Source organism: Uranotaenia lowii, chromosome 2 (assembly GCF_029784155.1).
Source record: "Uranotaenia lowii strain MFRU-FL chromosome 2, ASM2978415v1, whole genome shotgun sequence".
Lineage (NCBI taxonomy): Eukaryota > Metazoa > Arthropoda > Insecta > Diptera > Culicidae > Uranotaenia > Uranotaenia lowii.
Window position 1 is genome coordinate 249,712,326 of NC_073692.1, and position 20,622 is coordinate 249,732,947.

The following is a 20,622-nucleotide window of genomic DNA, read 5'->3' on the forward strand; positions in this document are numbered from 1 at the left end:
ACAATCTGGCAACCTCAACTTATAGTGGGAAAAATATGTTTTGAGTAAATCACTGTTTTCTCAGCGTTGGACGTTGAATAGTTAAACGGTGTTGAATGGTGGAACTGTTTTTCATTTGAGGTTCCGTATAATGTCATTACATTGTTGCATGTTGAGCAAGGTTGCCAAAATCACATGAAAATCCATAATTTTAAAATATTTTCAAGCCAACTTCGTCAAAGCTCCAGTTTACATTCTAGGATTTTTTTTACAGATTTCATCAACTTTCTCAGTTTAATGAGGATATCATTGGGATAGGTTTTCAACAGCCTATTCATGGAAATCGTAAGGCTTTAATAATGTGCATTGCTTATCTACAAAAAAATAAATAAAAAAAATTTAAAAATAAAAAAAACAACCCAATGTTTGGCATAATTTTTCAATGAAGTTTTTTTTTCTAAAAATAGCGCGACGATTATAATCGTTCTTTAGATTTTTTTCTTCGAAAACTTTGATTCTGACTCATGTCGAAATATCGATAAAAAATATAAAACTCTAATCCAGTCTTTATTATTCAGATTTCCTCATTGCCGTCAATACTCAAGAACGGAAAGATTTCACTTGTTGATGGTTTTTTATTTTCATTCTTTTTTGTTAAAAAAAAATATTTTTTTTAAATTGATGGAATAATAAAATCTATCTATATATATAAAAAGTAATTTCCGTTTGTTCGTTTGTATGTTTGTCTTCAATAGGCTCAGCTGCCTTAAGAGCTAGAGAGCTGAAATTTGGCATGGGTGCTCATTAGGACCAGGAATGATGAAAAATGTTTTTAGATTTTCGGATGACCCCTTCTGAAGGGGGTCGTCCATACAACAGCGGTTTTATTCCCACGAACCAAAAGTCATGGCACCCATTTTTTGAACCGACTTTCGTTTCCGTTCGTTTCGTTGGCGGGATTATTTTCACCATCACCATGGGCAGGCTATTAGAAACGACCATCCAGAGCTCACATGTACTGGATGGCAAATCGAAGCTTGCTGAGCATTAAAAATTTGAAAGTAAAAATTTTGGCGGGTATTTTTTGTACCTTCTACTGTTCAAAGCACATGCTACCGGTACGAGATATTTGGATACAATTATAAGCCTACCTACATTTTGATTGAAAAATACAACTAGCCTGTTAGGAATATATTGACTAGAATAGTAGTGGCTTTCAAAGTGCTCTTTACCGCTGCTGAGGGGCTTTGAAGGTCAACCATTTTTATATTTTTGGAATTCCTCATAGAGAAAGAAAAAATTTTAAGATTCAGAGTTCATAAGTTCAAGGCTGCGATTTTAATGCTTCAATTGGAATTTTAATGATGGATTAGGAAATTAAAAAGATAATAAAATTCGAGGTTTTGAGTTTTATCCAATTCGATTTCACTGGCCAATTTCTAACTTTTGAGTTATCATTGATGACCAATGTTGTCGATTCTACCATCTATTAATGGGATGTTTGTGCCCATGAAAAAAGACAGAACTAAAAAAAACCTTTTTCATAATATGTATAGATATGGTGTTTTCGGAATGATTTGTTTTCGATAACTTCAAAAAGCTATTAGTAGAACTTTCAAAATTTAAGGTAAACTAAATTCAACAGTGCGAAATTGAAAAGCGAAAAAAATACACACATGCAGTTGAAAACTTGAAAGTGAGTTTTCAACATGCTCAACAAAATCATCCATATTGAAAAGTGGGATAATCTTCAACAGATATTTTCATTAGATAAGGGATGGAAAAGATAAAAAAGAAGTTTAATCTTTTGAAAATAAAACTATTAGGCCAAATCTAATCAAGCTTCCTAAGAAATGATGTTTGTCTATATTAAGTTTTCAATATCTTAGTCATCTTGCTGTTTTTATACATCGAATTGGGTTAAAAATTGGCACATAGGGATTATTTGGGACAAACAATTGAATTCACTTATCCAAATTAAAGACAGGGGTTGGCCTAAGGGGTCGTCCATATTAACTATTCACTGTTTTTGCGATATTGTCGTTATTATACATCTATTTAAAGGAAATTGGTACACGAAATTTTGAGGGACGATCAATCGATTTCAGGTATTGAATTCAGCGTAATGGGCCGGCAATAGGGTCGTCCATATTAACCTTAAAATATTTTTAAATATCGTCGTTGTTATACATCGGATTGGGATGAAAATTTGCACACGGTAGTTTTCAGAGACGGACAATCGACTTCAGATATCAAAGATTGTATAAGAGGTCACCAAAAGGAGCTTAACTTTTTAGCACTAATTGCGTTGTTATGCGATGGTCGACTCGAAATTTTTACACGGGGATTTTTTTTTGGTACGAGCAATCCATTCCTGATTTCAAAAGAAGTAGCAGACGACAGAAGAGGTGTTCGTTCAATATTTTTGCAATCATAACTTAATAATTAATTCGGAAATGCATCAGAAAAATATTTGGCTATTGACTTTCATACAAACTGTTCATAACATATTCCAAGTTGAAAGCGAAACGGAGTTCGTATGGGAACAGCTAGTTTTAAATAAATTATCTGATGAGCATATTCATCATACAACTGTATCACTCTCATAGCTCAGAAACGCCTGTTATCTGTCGCCTTCGGATTTTTTGTTAGCTCTCCCGATCCGCTCTAATAGATTTGAATTAACAAATGGTAGATACATAAAAAAGGAAAAATGTAATCTGAACAAAAAACACCAATATAACGTTTTGTCGATAAATAATATTGTATGTATGGCCATTAAAAGAACACACAATGATTAACAATGGATCTGAAAAAAATCGTGGAATTAAATTAATTTGAAAAAAGCTTCGCGGGCCGCACAAACATGTATCGGGGGCCACATGCGGCCCGCGGGCCGCCCATTGCTCATCCCTGGTTTAGAACACAACCGGTAAGTTGAAATCTAAAATATTTCTTATTTAGAAAGTGGGAAATTTGTATGGCTCGGTTCTCTCTGGCTCAACGAAAAATGCTATTTTTCGAGCATCAGTCATACTCGTTGGGTGCTGCTTATAAAGCGCCTATTATATATACATAGGTTTGGTCGATCTTGGATCGATCTTTGCGAGATCGATTTTTGAACTCAAATTTCCGATTTCTTTGGATTTTTTAGTCTTGGAAAAATCGATTAAATCGGTTTATTTTCGATCCGATCTTTCGATATTTTAAATTTTTTTTCCTACTGTTTCGTGCAGAATTTTGATTTCTGTACCATCCATTTGGCAGCGGTGTAGTCATCCTACTTGGGTGAAAAATTCTACTGATCAAAGCAAGCGAAAGATTCGGTATAAGAAAAGTAAAATCAATTTGTTCTTCATGTTGGGTTGGAAAATAAATGGATCACGCTAGAGAAAAATCAAGTCTAGGATGTCTTCTAAACATAATTACTCAATTTTTTTCGCTGAAAAAAATCACAGAAACTTAGTTTTATGAGCTTGAGCTTGCTATCAACTACGGTCCACCTAAGGCCCCTCCTGGCCAGTGCATGGCATAATGGTTGCACACTGTGATTGGCTCGCGATAATCAACATTGCACAAGGAACCAAAAGGAAGATTTCTTGGAGCAAGCAATTCAATTTCAATGTACAACTTTGAGGATCTTCTTCTTTAAAATCAACTAGCAACGACGCCGGCCAAGTCCGTGTAGTCGATAGGGGAAAGGAAACATGTGAAGATTTGTTTAGCGGATGATGTGACCATGAAAATCCCAAGCCCCTGAGCTCCTGAATGTTTCGCAGTGAAACTCCTATCGTGTCCTATGATGCAATATACAAGTAGTAAATCAAACTTTCGATAAAATAGGACTCTATTCTATTATATCTTGATTATTTATAGAGGATTTTAACCAGCTTGGTCATTCGTCCTCTAAAGTTTGCCCAGTTTTGCTCAAAATGCCGTCGAAAAAAGAAGCGTTTCGTGAGCGCGTTATACAGTTCTACGAACTGTACAAAAATCTCGATAAAAAGTATAAAGTACAACATTTTGAAAGAGAAAATGTGGCGGCTTCCACTGTTTACCATATCCTAAAATCCCCAACCACTACTCGCAAGCAAAGTAGTGGCAGAACAGCGAAAATTATGGACGCAAAAGGATTTCGTTCTCATTCTGGTGGCTTCAACAATAAAATGCACTGAGCCAACGGGATGCCGCCAAAAAATTCAATTGTTCTCACCAGTACATTGGCAAGACATTGAAAAAAGTTGGAATTAAGAGCCGAAAAAGACAAGAGTCCCAGAATACACTGAGGATCAGAATTTGACTCTTGAATCCCAATGCCGCTGGATGATAAAAAAATATTCCGGAAATTGTTTTATTTTGGACGACGAAAGTTACTTCTCTCTTTCGAAGACGCACATCCCCGAAAACGATCGATTCTATTCCCAGGACAGTTATACTACATCTCCAAACATTAAATAGAAGTTCATTATCCCTGAGAAAAAAGGAAAAAAAATAAATAAAAGTTCAAATATAAGTTTGAACAGAAAGTGATGCTGTACCTACATCGCCATTTTCGAGAGGGGTAATTCCATGGTTCAAGCCGTCTGGTTTGGCTATCAATCAAGATGTGTACCAGAATGAATGTTTGAAGAAAATTTTGATGCCGTTTCTACACAACCATTATGCAAATGGACAATACGTGTTTTGGCCGGATGAAACATCATCGCATTATGCCAAAAAAAAAAAAAATCTTCCTTAATACCCATTTGATCCCATTTGTACCCAAGAACCAAAACCCGACAAATCTGCCTCAGTGTCGCCCAATCGTAGATTTATTCGGAACTTTGAGCTCATTGGTGTACAAAAATAATAAGAGTGCCAAGAACTTAAACAATTGATCGATAGGATCAACAGATGTATTCACAAAGTTGACATGAAGGCCGTACAACGCTTCTGTTCCGACATCAAACGGAAGCCTCGGTGAATAGCCGATTTTGAAACGTTTTCAACTGTACACTTATTTTTTTGCAACAATGGACATTATACCTTTAATTCTTGTAAATCAAATTTTCTTCAAGTACCTACATTTATTTTCTTTTTCATAACTTGAAAGAGAAATTCCGAAATTTTAGTTGCCATCCGTTATAAAGCTATCAAAAATTTTAAAAAGAATAACTTATTGCCCAAGAAAGATGAAGTTAGAAGCTACATACACACTTAATCTTTTCTCCTGTGGTCGGGACGATTTTGTCCTGTATTTTCAACAGCTGAAATTACAGGACGATTTCGGGACAGAAAAAGAGCTCAGGAAAACAGCTGTCAACATTCATTCATCTGGAAATCGGAAATTCAACAAATTGAAGCTTTTGGCAGAGTTGTAAATGATAAGATATTGGAATAACAGACAGGTTCTGAATGCCCATATCAAAGCAGGTTAAATGCCTATATCAAGAAAAATAGATTGTTCTTATAAATTTTTTACTTTCTTTCATTTAAACTTTCAATCTACGCTCAAACCACGATCTTACAGCGAAAAAAGAAGAACTTCATAGTGATTTGATAGAAATACAATATAAACAAAATATTACCATGAAATATGGCCTTATGGCATACTTAACTATGTTTCATGCAAAAGAACTAGTGATGTAAAAAATTTCACCAAAATTTCAGCCTTGACGTATGCTTAACATCCGTTTCTACCATTTTCAATTGAAAAATTTCAAAATATTGCAAGTGTAAATGAAATATAACTTAAAACATAAATATGCGCATTTAGCCCGCCGGTTTCGGAAATCGGCTATTTTGACTTCTTTTATTATAAAATTATTTTCACAAAAACTGTAAGAGATTTTAACAGAAAAAGTGCTCTAACGTATAGAAAACAGATGTCCGCTCATGTGCATATAGTTTTCAGACTCCTATCTATCGGAATATGGGAGAAAATGAGGGTTTTCCTTAATATGCGCATATAGCCCGCCTCTCCCCTATATATTGCGCAAAAGGAAATATTCACAAGATCACGATCACAAAAAATGCGTTAATGAAATAACTTGTGTATATATACATCAAATTCAGTGCAAAGTTGAATTTAGTAGTAGAAAATCTGATAAATTGCAATTTGACAATTGTTGTTGATTTTTTCTCTTTTCCGGGATTTTTTTTATAAAAATACCAAACAATTTTCTTCAACGATAATGTTTTTCGTAGATCAAAAGTTGTTTGGAATAATAAATTAAGCTTCTGTGAATTTTTGAGTGTAAATAAAAGTTTGGATTTTAGGGTGTCAATATTTGTAAAGTTCATGTTCGATGTTATCTTAAACCATGTTTAGTTCCGGAGTAAGTATGTATCACATTGTTATTTTGGATAACTTGTTTAAGTTTTTTTTAAGGTTCCAGAATATAAGATAAAAACATCACTCTCTTGCAATTTTCGAGAAATTTTATCATTTTTCGATAGTCCAGAGCCTGTTAGCCTCGTTCAAGCCATGCAATTTTATGCAAATTGATTCGAATGTTGTTTAAAACCAATGCTCGTCATCATTTTTCAATCACAGATGGAACAAAAATTCATAGAACAAGCATGAAACAAGGTTGTTAATCAGTCGCAAAAAACATAGAACATATTAGGGCAGAATTTTCAACATATGTTCTTTAATTTATGCAAGATTTTATCACACAAGTGTAGGTTTAATTTGAGAAACAAATTATCAAAAAAAAACAACAACTAGCATAAACAGCGGCATGTTATTTAGCCAGGTGTGATTGAAAATGTGCGTGTCAAGTTTCGTTTTTTTTTTTTTCGTTTGAAGCAATAGATTTATGTACCTTTGCTGATGTGTGGTCTGACTGAGGAGGAAAAGTCTGCAAATAATGCAAGTGTACACGAATTTGCTGCTTGCTGCTCTTCATGAATCGAGGCATCATCGGCAGGTAGAGGTCTTCGTGCATCGATCGGGCCGCAAAATTGAAGCGGGGTAATGTTTGTATAAAAGCAAATATCTTAACGTCAATAACATTCAGATCGTCGTTATCAGTGCAAGAGAAAGTATAGTTTAAGTTTATTTTCAGTATGAAACTGAATTTTGTGGTAAGCTTACGGTGTTGATGGGTGGTGATTAATGGGAGGATACATATTAGCCCTCAAATATGGTGCAGGAAAATGTGGAAATATTAAAAAAAAAAAAATTAAAGGTTGTTTCGAGAAATGAATGTGGAGAAAAAATAAAAAAAAAAAGATTAAAATCCTACAACATTAATGTGCAACCTGGTATGGAGAAAGTGAAATACAGCGACCTTGAAGGATTAACTTCAATCACGTTATTCGATTTAGTGGTAGTGGAAAACGATCCGAGTGATAATGATTTGTTTTTATTGATTATTTTCTGTTTAAGTTTTTGCGTAGCCGATAAACTTTATGGTACCTACTTTTTATTTTTGTAATTTTATTTACAACTAGCTGATCCCATACGAACTCCGTTTCGCATTTAATTTAGAATATGTCATGAACAGTGTGAATGAATGTCAATTGCCAGGCATTTTCAGATGCATTACCAAATGCATTGTTAGGCAATAATTACAAAAATGTTGAACACGTAATATGGACGATCATTTTTTTCTATCACATGCTACTATATTTGAAATCAGGAATCAATTGACCGTTCCAAAAAACTCCCGTATATGAATTTTCGTCTCGATGCGATACAAAATTATTGCAAAGACAAATTTATCAGTTAATACGGAAGACCCCCTTTATTGTCGTTTTATTCAAATATTGAAATCAAATTATCGTCCCAACCCCCGTTTATAAATATCGACTCGATTGTTGCTTAAAAACGGAATTATTGCCAAAAAAGTTGCCCTTCCGTTGGCTCTCTAACAAACTTCGAAATCGATTGTTCTTTCCTCAAAATTCCCGTGTGCAAATTTTCAAATCAATGCACTGCTTAATAACGTCAACATCACAAAAAACAGTGAATAGTTGATATGGACAACCCTTTTAACGGACCCCTGACTCAAAATTGGACAATTGGAATCAATTGTTCGTCCTTAATATTTCCTATGTGCAAATTTTCACCTCAATCCGATGTATAATAACCTCAATATCACAAAAATTTTGAATAGGTAACATGGATGATTCCTTTTGTTGGCCTCTTACACTGAATTTGATGCCTGAATTCGATTGCACGTCATTCAAAACTCTCATTTACTAATTTTCATCTGAATCCGATGTATAATAACGTCAATACAGCAAAAATAGCAAACAGTTAATATGGACGACCCCTTTAACTGGCCGCACACACAAAATTGAATACCGGCAATCGATTGCCCGTCCCTAAAAATATCCGTGCGCAAATTTTATTCTCTATCCGATGTATAATAACGTCTATATCACAAAAATATTGAAAAGTTAATATGGACGACCCCTTTTGCCGGTCCCTCACATTGAATTTGATACCTAAGATCGATTGCATGTCATTCAAAACTCTCGTGTACCAATTTTCATCTGAATCCGATGTATAATAACGTCAATATCGCAAAATAGCGAAAAGTGTATATGGACGACCCCTTTTGTTGGCCCCTCACACAAAATTTAAAACCTGAAATCGATTTCCCGTCCCTAAAAACTCTCGTGTACCGATTTTCATTTGAATCCGATGTACAATAACGTCAATATTGCAAAAACAGTAAAAAGTTCATATGGACGACCCCTTTTGCCGACCCCTGACCCAACATGCAATACCTGAAATCAATTGCTCATCTCTCAAAACCTACACGTGCAAATTTTCATCACAATCCGACAAAAAATAACGTCAATATTGCGAAAACAATATTTGTCTTGTATGGACGACCCCCTTCAGAAGGGGTCATCCGAAAATCTGAAAACATTTTTCATCATTCCTGGTCGTAATGAGCATCCATGCCAAATTTCAGCTCTCTAGCTCTTAAAACGGCTGAGTCTATAGAGGACAAACAAACAAACAAACAAACAAACCCACAGAATTGCTTTTTATATATATAGATTAACTCCATTTGAACAGTTTAAAGCTTCTATGACTTTCCTTCATATTAGTACTTAATAATAAACTGTACAAAAAAGCATGTACCTAGATAATATTTTTAATTATCTTTTTTTACGGATTTTCTTTTCTCATCAAATTGATAGAATACATTTAGGAGCATTCTTGTGGTCCTCATTGAACTGTCTTTCAAACAGCATTCGATGAGCGCGTTCAATGTGATTTCCGTGTACATTCCACAACACACGTGGTTGTGTCAGTTGGGAACAAAAGTATTTTCGACCAAAATTAGTAATCACTGATGAAAAAAAAAAACAGTATTTCTCAGTACAATCCTATGGATTAATAGAAAATAGAAATAGAAATAGAAATGTTGCATGAATGAAGACGATACTGAGTGCTAAATAGTCTCATGTCCCGGATACGTAGAATGCTTAAATTGATGCAAACAACATGCGAGCAAAATCGTGGCTGACCAGCAATCTCTAGCTAACATAACACTTCGAATATTCTCTGTTTAACTCGTTATAATTGTTCGAAACAGAAAGAATTAAATGTAAATATAATATAAAAACAGCTTTCATCAAAACCTCAAGTAGTTATAAATTTGGGAAACATTGTTTTTTTTTCTTTATTTACCTCCTTTTGTAAAATATAGAATTTTCAAAGGAATGTAAATGCTCTTCGGAAAAGTGAGTTTGATAACTTAAAATTTTCAAAATGAAAAAAGCCATAAATATTTTACAGTGATGCCGGACAAAGTTATTTGGGTCAAAAATTGAAATTTTTTGCAAAAATATTTTTTTAAATTTGAAACTAGAGTTTAAATTAAAAAAAAAATCAAATAGTAACGATTTCTTTGTAGAATTGTAGTGAAAAAAACTAGAATTATCCAGTTCATAAGCAAACGGATTCGTGTAAGTAAGAACTTTTATGCTTTCCAAGTAACAATTCAATTTTTATGGCATCCTACAAGACCAAGTTTTTGTTTTTAGAATGAAGAGCTTTGTAAATTACAATTACACTAATTAGCATGTTTGAACTTAATAGACTGAAGATCTGTTTTAATGTGAATTTAATTCGCACGAAATTGCAAATACTTCAAACTTTATTTATTCCCTCCTTCGGTTTTTTTTTGGAAATTTTGAAGGGGGGAGGGTGTAGGCTTCAATATGCAATAAAGAGATTTCAAATTAATGTTATGCAGTCCGAGATATTTGAATCTAAGTAGAAGTACGTTTTTATTTTTCCAATGTTTCAAATTCGGAGCATAACTTGAAAACTGTTCTACAGAGATTTTTTTAAATATCATTTTCAGATTCAGCGCTCGATTTTGCATTGAAAATATAGGTCGGTCAATAAAGTTCACGATTTTATTGAAATTTTGTAAACCAGTGTTATCAGCTCAAGCTCTCTGCATACTAATTGATAAGCTTAAACCTAGTAGAAGATTTATAAGTTCAACAATATTTGATTTATCTCTTTAGTCAGCCACACAAATAACAATGTACCTATCTATCTCTTTCATTCTCGTTTCAGATATTGGCCGTGCTGCTGTGCATAGCTCTCAATTTGGGAATAACTGCTGCCGGGTAATTATATAAGTATGACCCTAAAGTACATCTTTCTATCTATTAGATTTGATAGAGTATTTCCAGTTGCGAATATGATTATCGGCATTCTAGTTAGTACCGATGTCTACTGACGATGTTAGAAAATGCTTATCAATACTTTGAAACTTCAAAGATCTTTTTTACAATTGAAAGGTGTCGATTATGTTTGAATTGTGCCCTTTTAGTTACTTTTCTGCAGAACATCTGCTCTCTAAGTTATTTTTTTAATGAGTAGGCGATGATTTGAAGTTATCGCACGTTTTTTTCACTACGTTAATCATAATCCAATTTTAACAAGTATTAAATAGTTTTCGAATTGTTAAATTGTGATAAAAGTTTTTACCGGAATGCCGGATAACGAATAGCATTCATCATCGCCAAAGTGTTAGGTTCTGAATGTTTTAAAGTATAGGAAAATCCTGGCTTGTTCCATGAAATCTAGTCAGTAGTCTTGCCACAAAAATTGTGTTTTCGTTTATGAACTAAGAATTGACAAATTTGTAAACCGTCAAACGAGCATCATGCAACAGCAACATTTGTATACTGCACTCACTCTATTTTTTAATTTCTATAATGTAATGGTAATGACAAAATCTAATCTGAATTTTCTTAAAAAATTTTTGCGAGTAAGTAAGGTGAAAAACGTATGTTATTAAAAATTTGTATTTAGTTTTTTAGTAACTAAAAACACCAAAAATTGCCGATCAAACTAATAACACAGGGCAACAAAATTCACATCTTTTCGAGGTATGTATGTATGTATGTTTGGTTCCCCCATCGGTAGCAAGGTCCAACCTATGTCTGTGTGGCTTGGCCTTCGAATTGCTTCTAGGGCTTCCACGGCCGATGGTTCGTCGAGGGAAGGCATTCAACCTTCAGAGACCTACAATGGTTGGCAATCCACTCCGCTTGCAGGAGACCTTCAGATTATCCCCAGATGCATTCCCTCTGAAATATTTTAGTACATTTAGTTATTTATACAATTAAACACATCTTACCTGTCGGCAACTTATGGGATTCGAACCCAAAAGTTTTCTTGTCGATACCGGGAATCGAACCCAGTACGCCTGGGCTACCAGACTCGCGCCAGCCTATCCACTAGACCACATCAGCGCGCAACAAAATTCACATCTTTTCGAGGTGCACAGAAAATATAAGATCAAATTTTGACTAATTTTGGGGCGCTGATTCAAACTATTCATTTAGCTTTGTGAAAATACATAAAAATTTATAGTTTTTGATAAAATTTTGCAGTTATTTTTGGTTTTGTTCGTAACAAATTTTACGTTTTTTCTGTAAAAATTGCTAGGCTCAATTTCCCCGTATGTTTGGATAACGTGCTGCTATTAAGCCTACCTCCATTCTAATCATAAAAATAAATGTTTGGATCAATGAAATTTTAATGTTATCAAACACGTGATGCTAAAAAATTGTTTTCCAGCATATGGAAAAAAGATCAACTGGTGTCAATTTGATTTGCGTATTGTTTCATCTTACCCCAGACTGGTAACTGAATTACAAACGTATTTGTTAAAAACAAAGGTTTTAGTGCGAAAAATATTTTTAAAATGTTTATATTTTATGTTGGTATAGTATAATAAAATCAATGTTTGTAGGTGATATCATTGAGCCAATCCGGCATACAAGGTAAAAGTTTTTATGGTACCTAAAATGTAAAAATTTGTATATCGTTTCTTCTTCTTTTTTAACCAACATAGCCAAGGCATGTAAGCATCCTGGAAAATAAAAGAGTTAAATCCTTCATTTTTCTTTTCAATGTAGTCTCTGTTACATTTAAATATGCATGGCAGAGATTACTACGGCCAGGAGAACCATGTGGTAAATACCGCAGAAGATGCCGGAACAAGGAGGGGAATAAACAGGCGGCGGCAACGCTATTCAAACCGTATGGAGCACATCTCTCAGATTTCCCCTTTTTTCCCCTCGTTTTGACAGATTTAAGCTTTTTTCCTCAGATTTAAGCTTTCGTCTCCTATGCTCTCAAGGCAAAAAAAGCTTGAATCTGAGGAAAAAAAGCTTAAAAACGAGATTCACGACCACTTATTCAAAAGATGTTGGTCACACGATACATAGACAAATCGTGTAACGTTGCCGCCGTCTGGGAATAAAGCGTGGAGTTTCCTACCAAACGCTTCATATACTCTTTTTAAACGAACACAAACACATACAGGATCTCAATGAAACTTAATGTTTCCTCGAAGAGATTCCTTTTTCTTAACTCTAAGCGTACAATTCTGATATGATGACTAGCTAGCATCTTACAAATGCTAAAACCACCAACCCACAGAAAGTGTACTATGTATGCCGTGGCCGGGATTCGATCTCATACCCGCTGGCTTAGAAGACTTGAAGGCTATCTTCTACTTCTACTAACTTTATATAAAAAAACATACAATGAAAAAGTCTAAAATTCTAAAAAAAAGTTGGGTCTCACAGGACACATCCTTCGCTGATTCGGAACCGTATACATCCAAAGTTGACAGGATCCACGCTGATGCTGTTTTGATAAATATCAGAACCTACTGCAACCGAAGTTTCTGAAGCTGATTTGTTTTTCCCACATCCTGTAGTTTTTTGTTTTGCTACACCACACTTTACAATTTCGTACACCTTTGCAGTCATTTTCAACTGAATTCGATACTTGTTCTTTCTTATTTAAACTTTTTTCTTCCTCAGCTAGAACAACTTTTTCACGGAGCGAAAATTTTTGATGTCCGCACGAGTCAACGCCTACTAGAACTCGTAAAAAATTGTGTTTTGCTCATTTTTTGAAAATTTTGTATGAGAATCAATTACTTTAAAAAACTAGCTTAAGATGTAAGAAACTTCATATCATTTTTTAATCATTAAATCATGAATCAGATCGAACTGAATGCCAAGTTTAAAAAAAATGAACTAAATATCTCTTGCAGCAGATGCAAAACATGTTCAACTACTTACTATCAAACAGATAAGTATATCCGGTGTTTTTTTTCAAATTGAAATTTTCTGAAGTCTTTTAATTTTTATTCCAATTTCAGAGTACCTATTGTATTTAGTAGACAAACACATTAAACTAGCTTGAAGGTTTCAGAAGTTTTGATGAGTATACCTAGTACCTACCCAAATCCATCACAGAATTCGGATTAACTTGTAAAAGTAAAGTCGAGCTTTACGAACATCGAGCAACAAGTTCACATTTATGGGTACACCGCGTATACCTATTAAAAATTATGATGGTTGAACTTATGAACATATCGCATTTAGCATGATTTATAGCGAGTGTGTTAATTGATTACTGACTTCCAGAAAAGCTTTCATTAATGACTCATACATTGCGTAGCTTCCAGCACATTCTTTTCCAGCCAACAATTGTAGATCGCATAGTTAATAATGATAAATTGTTATTTATGTAATTCAAACAGCAAACGACGGAAGATTATCATTCATGTTCCAGTGAAAGTAAAACAAACGAAGCATACACACACGGAAGTTAAGACTGTTCACCACCATCACAAGCCGACCGTTATCAAAGAAGAAAAAATAATCAAAAAAGAAGTGCACAAACCAGTTGTGATCAAGGAAGAAGTAGAGCACGAGCATTTCCACCATCATTACAAGCACGATCATCCAACCTTCGAAGCCGACGGCCATGAGCCCCTAGGTGTTGGTGGCGGGGACTTTGGACGGTTTAACTTCAATTGAACGATTACCGAACCACAGACTAGCTCAAACACTGAAAATACAAACTGAAACAAACGTAATATAATCGAAAAGCATGAGTTTTATTCTTGCGCGCGAAAGAATTGTCCTATCTCCCGAATGCCTTGTGTATTGTATCGTGAACGATACCGCATATCCTTTTTTAAGGTCATTTTCGCAATAAGTTTCAACGTGGTCCTTCGACTGACTTGACTTATGGGCACATGTGTTCCTGATAGTCATTATACAATAGAACAATCGTTGCAAATACGAATAGTAACGTCAGTTCAAGCAGTATAGTTTGAGCAGTTCAATCTTGTAGCTTTGATAACTTATAATAACACATTCTCGAAATAAAGATAGTTGCCAAAAAGTCAAACAAAACAGTACAGAAACAGTTCTTTTTGAATTTTTGAAAATTTCACAGTTTTTGGTTGCTAGAAATTTAAGAAGCAAAAGATATTAAGTATAAAATGTTACCATGTGTAACCTAAGTAACCCAATAATCGAATTAGGTCAAATCACAGCAATCGGGTTTGTTAGGGATTCGACTGAAAAGATATCATTTTCATTCTGTAATCACCATTTGAAGAATTAAGTTGTATTCAACACACTCTCTTGTAAATATAATATTTGGTGACGAGATTTTCAAACCGAAACCTCAAGGTTTGAACACCAGCTAATTTTCCTAACTATTCTGAGCAGAACAAGCAACTTTCTGACCAAAACCATCGACGGATGATGTTCTTAATGGAAAGCTTCATCAATCAAGGAGCACCCACTCGGTCAACGGTAAAAGTAGCACTCAGTTTGTAAGAGATTTCTGTGAACAATTCCAATAAAAAAGACAAAAATGGACTTATAATCAGGGTGGCCACTCAAAATCGATTTTTGATTTTCCGCATTTTTCCCGTCTTCTATCCGCATGGTCTCAAGAAATTCCCGATTTTGTAAAACAGAAGACCAAGCAAAACTCCGAATATTTTTTTGTATATTTTTTTTCTTTCAGTCGAAAATGATCTTTCAATGAATTTTTTTCGGTGATTTTACCAATTAAACTACAAATCATCAGATTGATACGCAGGGTTTTTTTTTATTTTTAAAACTATGTAACTCGAGTCGAAAATGTTGAACAAATATGATCTTATATATAAAAATGGAGGCGTTTTCTTTGTAACAACATCACGTATGAATGGTCGGTCGGAATGAAGTGAAATTTGGTATCCGAGGGTATTTTGGGTCAGAGATGGTTTGTATAATAGTTTCAAGAATCTCACTTTTTATGAAAGGGGGGTCCCCATACAAAGTTATCTCTTCTTCACATCTTCTTATATATATACTAGCAGACCCGGTAAACTTCGTCTTACCATGTTCAATTTGTCGTCCATTTTCTATTTTTCCTAGTTTTCTTTACATTTCCCTTCTTTCCCTTTACTCGAATCGTCCCGCTCAATTCTATCAAAACAAACCAAAAAATTTAAACTCAACGGGTCTTTTAAAATCCAATTTTTGTAACTTGTTAAATAAATAACTGTATGTTGATAATATGTATGTTTCATTTGCTGTATTCCAGTAGATTTATTTCGTTCTGTTATATTGTTTTTAATATCGGGACATGAAGTGAAATGTGGTATCCAATGGGGGTCATAGATGGTTTGTATAAAATTTTTGTTTAATTTTTTTTTCTAATTTTATTTTACAATTATACAAGAATCTCACTTTTTATGTGAGGGGGGTCCCCATACAAAGTTATCTCTTCTTTACATCTTCTTATATATAAAAATGGAGGCGTTTTCTTTGTAACAAAATCACGAATAAACGGTCGCACAGTGGTTCAAATCCCCAAAAAGCCAGAAAAAAAGCCCATTTTGCAAGTCATCAACAACCAAATTTTTTGTACTGGAATCGAATCTCCAATATTCTATGAACGTTATGATGTATTCAGATATTTTTTAGGACCTTTTATACACCTTCTAATGAAACAAACATGATCGACAACTTTAACACAAGAATTAAAAATAGGATTTTTTATTCTCAGCCCAAAACAACTTAAAAAAGCGTATTAATCTTTAAAAATTTATTAATGTTTATACCGGAGTGATGTATTATAATCTTATTCACAATTTGGAGATAAAAAAGTTCCTTAATATCATGAACTAATAAACTTTCGCTTGAGTGAAAACCCAAAATTAGATGATAAAAAATTTTCGATTTACCCTATTTATTTTTCGGAAGCAAAAATAAAGCTTGCGCTGCCGATCGCCGTGGTAAATTATACACCGTTGGATAGGTGGAAGTCTCATCAAAAACATATCTTAAAATCAGCTGCTAGTTTTTGCTATATTTTGGATACGATATCATTGAGTGGAACGCTGTTTGGTTTAAAAATGCAAATTTTAAAGTATTTAAACAGAGTAAACCAAGCATTGTTTGCTTCGATACATATGCCATTTCACCTTAAAACATCAGTTTTAATATTTGTCCAACCAACCTACAGGAATTTAGGAACCCATATTTAATTTTAACAAAAATATTCATTATTAGTTGAAAAATATTCAATTTCCCAGTATAAAGCTCAAACCCCGTTTAAGCAATTATTGAAAAAAATAACAAATTTTGAAAAAAAATCTTATTTATTATTTTTTCCAACTTTTCGTCTATAATCTTTAACAAAATAGCTTTTTAATAATTTTTTCCAACTTTTTTTGATTTTGAACCACTGTGGGTCGGTCGGAATGAAGTAAAATTTGGTTTCCGAGGGTTTTTCGGGTCAGAGATGGTTTGTATAATAGTTTCCAGAATCTCACTTTTTATGGAAGGCAGATTCCCATACTAAATCAACTTTAAATGGGACACAAGCCGTACAATGTAATTTTGTTACGATTTTCATAAAAAGCGATTCGCGAGCACGATGCATCGAAGGACATGTAGATGAAATAAAACATTTATTACGATTTATTTATTAAAAGGTAAAACGAAGTTTACCGGGCCAGCTAGTTGTTCATAAAAGAAAAAGGGGAAGGTACACCGGGGTAGGGTAAGTGTGGACGTTCCTTTGCCTTACTTTCTGCCTCTCACTGCCGTTTTGCAATAGTTTCTTTTAGATTCTTCTCTATTTTTTTGTTTTTAAGGACTCGACAAACCTCGGCGGTTTCGTTACGGTTATTCCCGTTGTTCAATGAAGCAAGTTGAAACTAGTCGAAACCGATCCAACTCGGCAGTAGGGTCCGTTTCGACCTGGTAGAATTCGTCGAAGTCAAATGGAAAGAGACTGGTGATCAACTGTCAATCCATTTCTACTTGTTTCGACCTTTTTCGACCAAATTCATTGAACAAACTTTCACTAAGCCAAAAAAATCCCGACTTTTCGAAAGAATTCCCGGCTTTTTCCCGCTATTTTCCCGTTGGATTTAAAATCCCGTCTTTTTCCGGATTTCCCGCTTTTCCCGAATGGGTGGCCACCCTGCTTATAATATGTGTGTAGTTTCGGAATTGGGTTGAGGTTGATTCAATTGCAGGTACCCAACTCAACGTAGGAACAACTTAAAACGCGGTAGAAATAAGCCGTACAGCGTAAATGTAAAGCAAACACTTTGACAGTTATTTACAAATTTTCAAAAAAGGTAAGATACTAATACTAACATATTTCAGTGCTTTCTTTCTTTTTTCTTCCAATAAGCGCCTACTTAAATAATCTGAACCGTACTGTGTTTGATAGGTAAACAAATTTTCGAACAGTTAAGTCCACGACGTACGATATATATGGTAAGGGTGATTTTGTTGCATTGATCAGGCAGGAGAGAACGAGAGAAAAACGATCATGGAGGCTGCGCTGGTTTGTTAAGTTTTATTTTAAGTTTTGCCCGCAGCTGCGTTGGTTTGTGTTGCACGATCATTCTTTCTCGGGCCTGTGAGTGTCAAGATTCGCTGTAGTATCATGGTGCTCTGGCTGGACAGTTGACATGCATAGAATTATTGTAGCCAACTCAAAAGCGAAAGTATTAGAAAATGCATCTCTTTGGACATACTGTCCAAGGTAACAGATTAAATACAACTATTTCGATCATCATATTGTAGACAGTTCTCGGGAACCATCAAAGCTGAAACAAGGTCGAATATTGAATCGAATCCACGTCCCACCCAACCATGGTGAGTTGAAAAAAAAATTAACTTCAATTATGTCAAAACGCATTTAAATGATTTCTTTTTATTGTTCTCAGTTGAAATTCGCTTTTACTGTTGCTCTACTCATCGCTTTAACCTCTATATGCAGTTTATTGGCCTACGATCCAGATGATGTGGAAATTAGAAATGTTATTCCATTGAATGGTACGTTTACTGCTTTTTATCCTCGCGAAATGAACGGAATTCCTAATGGGAACGTGAGGGCGCCCTTTTCGCATGGCAGCTTTTTCAAAAATAGAAACCCAGCTCTGGTAGATGTGCGAAATGCTGCTGCTTATGGATATCGATTTGATGGAAAACGTCGCTTCGAATTTCCATGAAGAAATTTGACCCGTCCAGTATTGGTTAGCTTCCGAAAATGAACTCTCATGGCCATATTTGAAAAAAAATATGTAAAAAACCGAAATACATTTTGCTTAAAAAAACATCGTATGGTGTAGTAAAACTATCGTTTGTTGCTTTGTTATTAATGCATTTATGTTTGTTTGGTTTTAATTCGTAACATGTCTTCAATAAAATTAAGGTGGATCAATTCGATCTTGGCGAAGAAACTGTAAGTTATCATTTCAGTAGCAGATACATATAAGGTATCAAGTCATCGAAAACATTGTGAATTAATCTGCGTCTTTTTATAGTTTACTTTTGTTTATGTCTCATTTTAATTATCTTAAATCGTATCGATAAAATTATTGATATGATCAGTCCAGACCAATACCTGGTTTTCCATTATTTTTCAAAACAACTGAACAAAAAAAAAAATAATGCATAATTGTTTTTCAAGTTTACTTTAAGTCAGGATCCTTTTGTTTTATCGAAGTAACATTCAAATAAATTCCAACTTAAATGGGTGGTAAGGTCTTATTTGGTCTTATTCTCTAAAATTTATTGGCGATTGTTTTTGGATAGTATTATTATTATTATTAATTTAATTTAGGACATTTTACCAACTTTTGGCATTCGTGTCCGATTTGGATAGTATGTAGTTTCCCGTTTGGTTCGGTTTACTAATGCATCGAGTGAGCCCCTCCCACATGAGTTATGCCAAATGCCACCCATTTATCAACAGAATTTTCTTCCCATTGCCGATGCAGTCAAAGCTTACTGTTTGTTGAAACATTATCGCGGTTATTCGCCTACTGATTTACACAGCACGTGGTATCGGTATAGAAGTACTACAGTGAAATAATGAATATGATGAATGAGAAACAAGTTTAAAATTCCAGAAAAAAATTAAGCCTAAATACAGGATTAAAAAATGCAACCAACCAGATCGGAATAAATTGACTAGGATAACTATGGTGCGACGTATGGATGAATGATTTGTCTTGTCAACTTCAATTTCCGTGGAAAGCTGTTAGATTAACTTATTAAACACTAATAAACAAATTTAAAAAAAATGTATCATGTTGTAATAATTAGAGGTTATCTATTTTTGCTTCAAAAGTAGATATTTTTGGCCAGCAGACTCTTCGAGACATTCTAATTACAACCGCTATTTCAGTTTTTTTTTCTTAATTCTAATCAAGAGTGAAAAAAAATGTCGCTGGCACTTTGTTTCTTACTTTTATTAAATCAAAATCTGATTCCATAATTACAGACCCCGTTCGAATTTGCAACACACCCGTACATTTTGTGTTGCCAAAATCGAATGCTGCCAAAATTCGAACGGTTTTTTTCTCAACTTTTTTTCAGTTATTTTTACAAAATAACTATTTTTATTTTTTGTTTGAGTACTTTAAAAAACTTTTGTTTTTATTGTTGCGTTTTATCACCATTTCAGAGCATAAAAACGTATTTATGGTGTTTGTCTAAATTTAATTGGTCCTGTTATAACGAAAACTAAAAGGTAATGTTGTCTCTAAAAACCGTTCGATTTTGACACATGTGAAAAAATCGGATGTTGCCAAAATCGAATGTTGCCAAAATCGAATGTTGCCAAAAACGAACGAGGTCTGTATTAACATCTAAAGACATTTTTGTTGCCCGCTTTTTATGTTGGATAGAAGCTGTGGTTTATTTCTTTCTATTTAACGATTTTATAAAGCACCTAACAGACTCTCCATATTTTTTTCATTTTAAATAAATTTGTTCCAAAATGTTCATATCCTTACAAAAATCACTAGTACTGGATGAAAATTCATAAAC

At 34.1% G+C, this 20,622-nt stretch overlaps 3 protein-coding genes across 4 annotated transcripts in view; 2 read left to right on the plus strand and 1 right to left on the minus strand.

The window, feature by feature from the left end:
* Positions 1–20,622, minus strand: part of LOC129742496 (uncharacterized) — a 72,051-nt gene that overhangs the window by 7,369 nt on the left and 44,060 nt on the right. The gene's annotated exons all lie outside the window — the stretch shown is intronic.
* LOC129748840 (uncharacterized) lies at positions 6,956–14,366 on the plus strand. The gene is made up of 3 exons (XM_055743609.1): positions 6,956–7,047; positions 10,517–10,569; positions 14,016–14,366. The coding sequence occupies exons 1-3, from the start codon at positions 7,030–7,032 to the stop codon at positions 14,293–14,295; spliced, it is 351 nt and encodes a 116-aa protein (XP_055599584.1). The 5' UTR covers positions 6,956–7,029; the 3' UTR covers positions 14,296–14,366.
* Positions 18,145–19,028, plus strand: LOC129748841 (uncharacterized). 2 transcript variants are annotated; one of them, XM_055743611.1, is made up of 3 exons: positions 18,151–18,290; positions 18,370–18,441; positions 18,513–19,028. In XM_055743611.1, exons 2-3 carry the CDS (start codon positions 18,439–18,441, stop codon positions 18,795–18,797), a joined length of 288 nt encoding a protein of 95 aa, XP_055599586.1. In that variant the 5' UTR covers positions 18,151–18,290; positions 18,370–18,438; the 3' UTR covers positions 18,798–19,028. The 2 variants fall into 2 exon arrangements, with proteins under 2 accessions (XP_055599585.1, XP_055599586.1); XM_055743610.1 differs by having other exon boundaries at positions 18,145–18,441.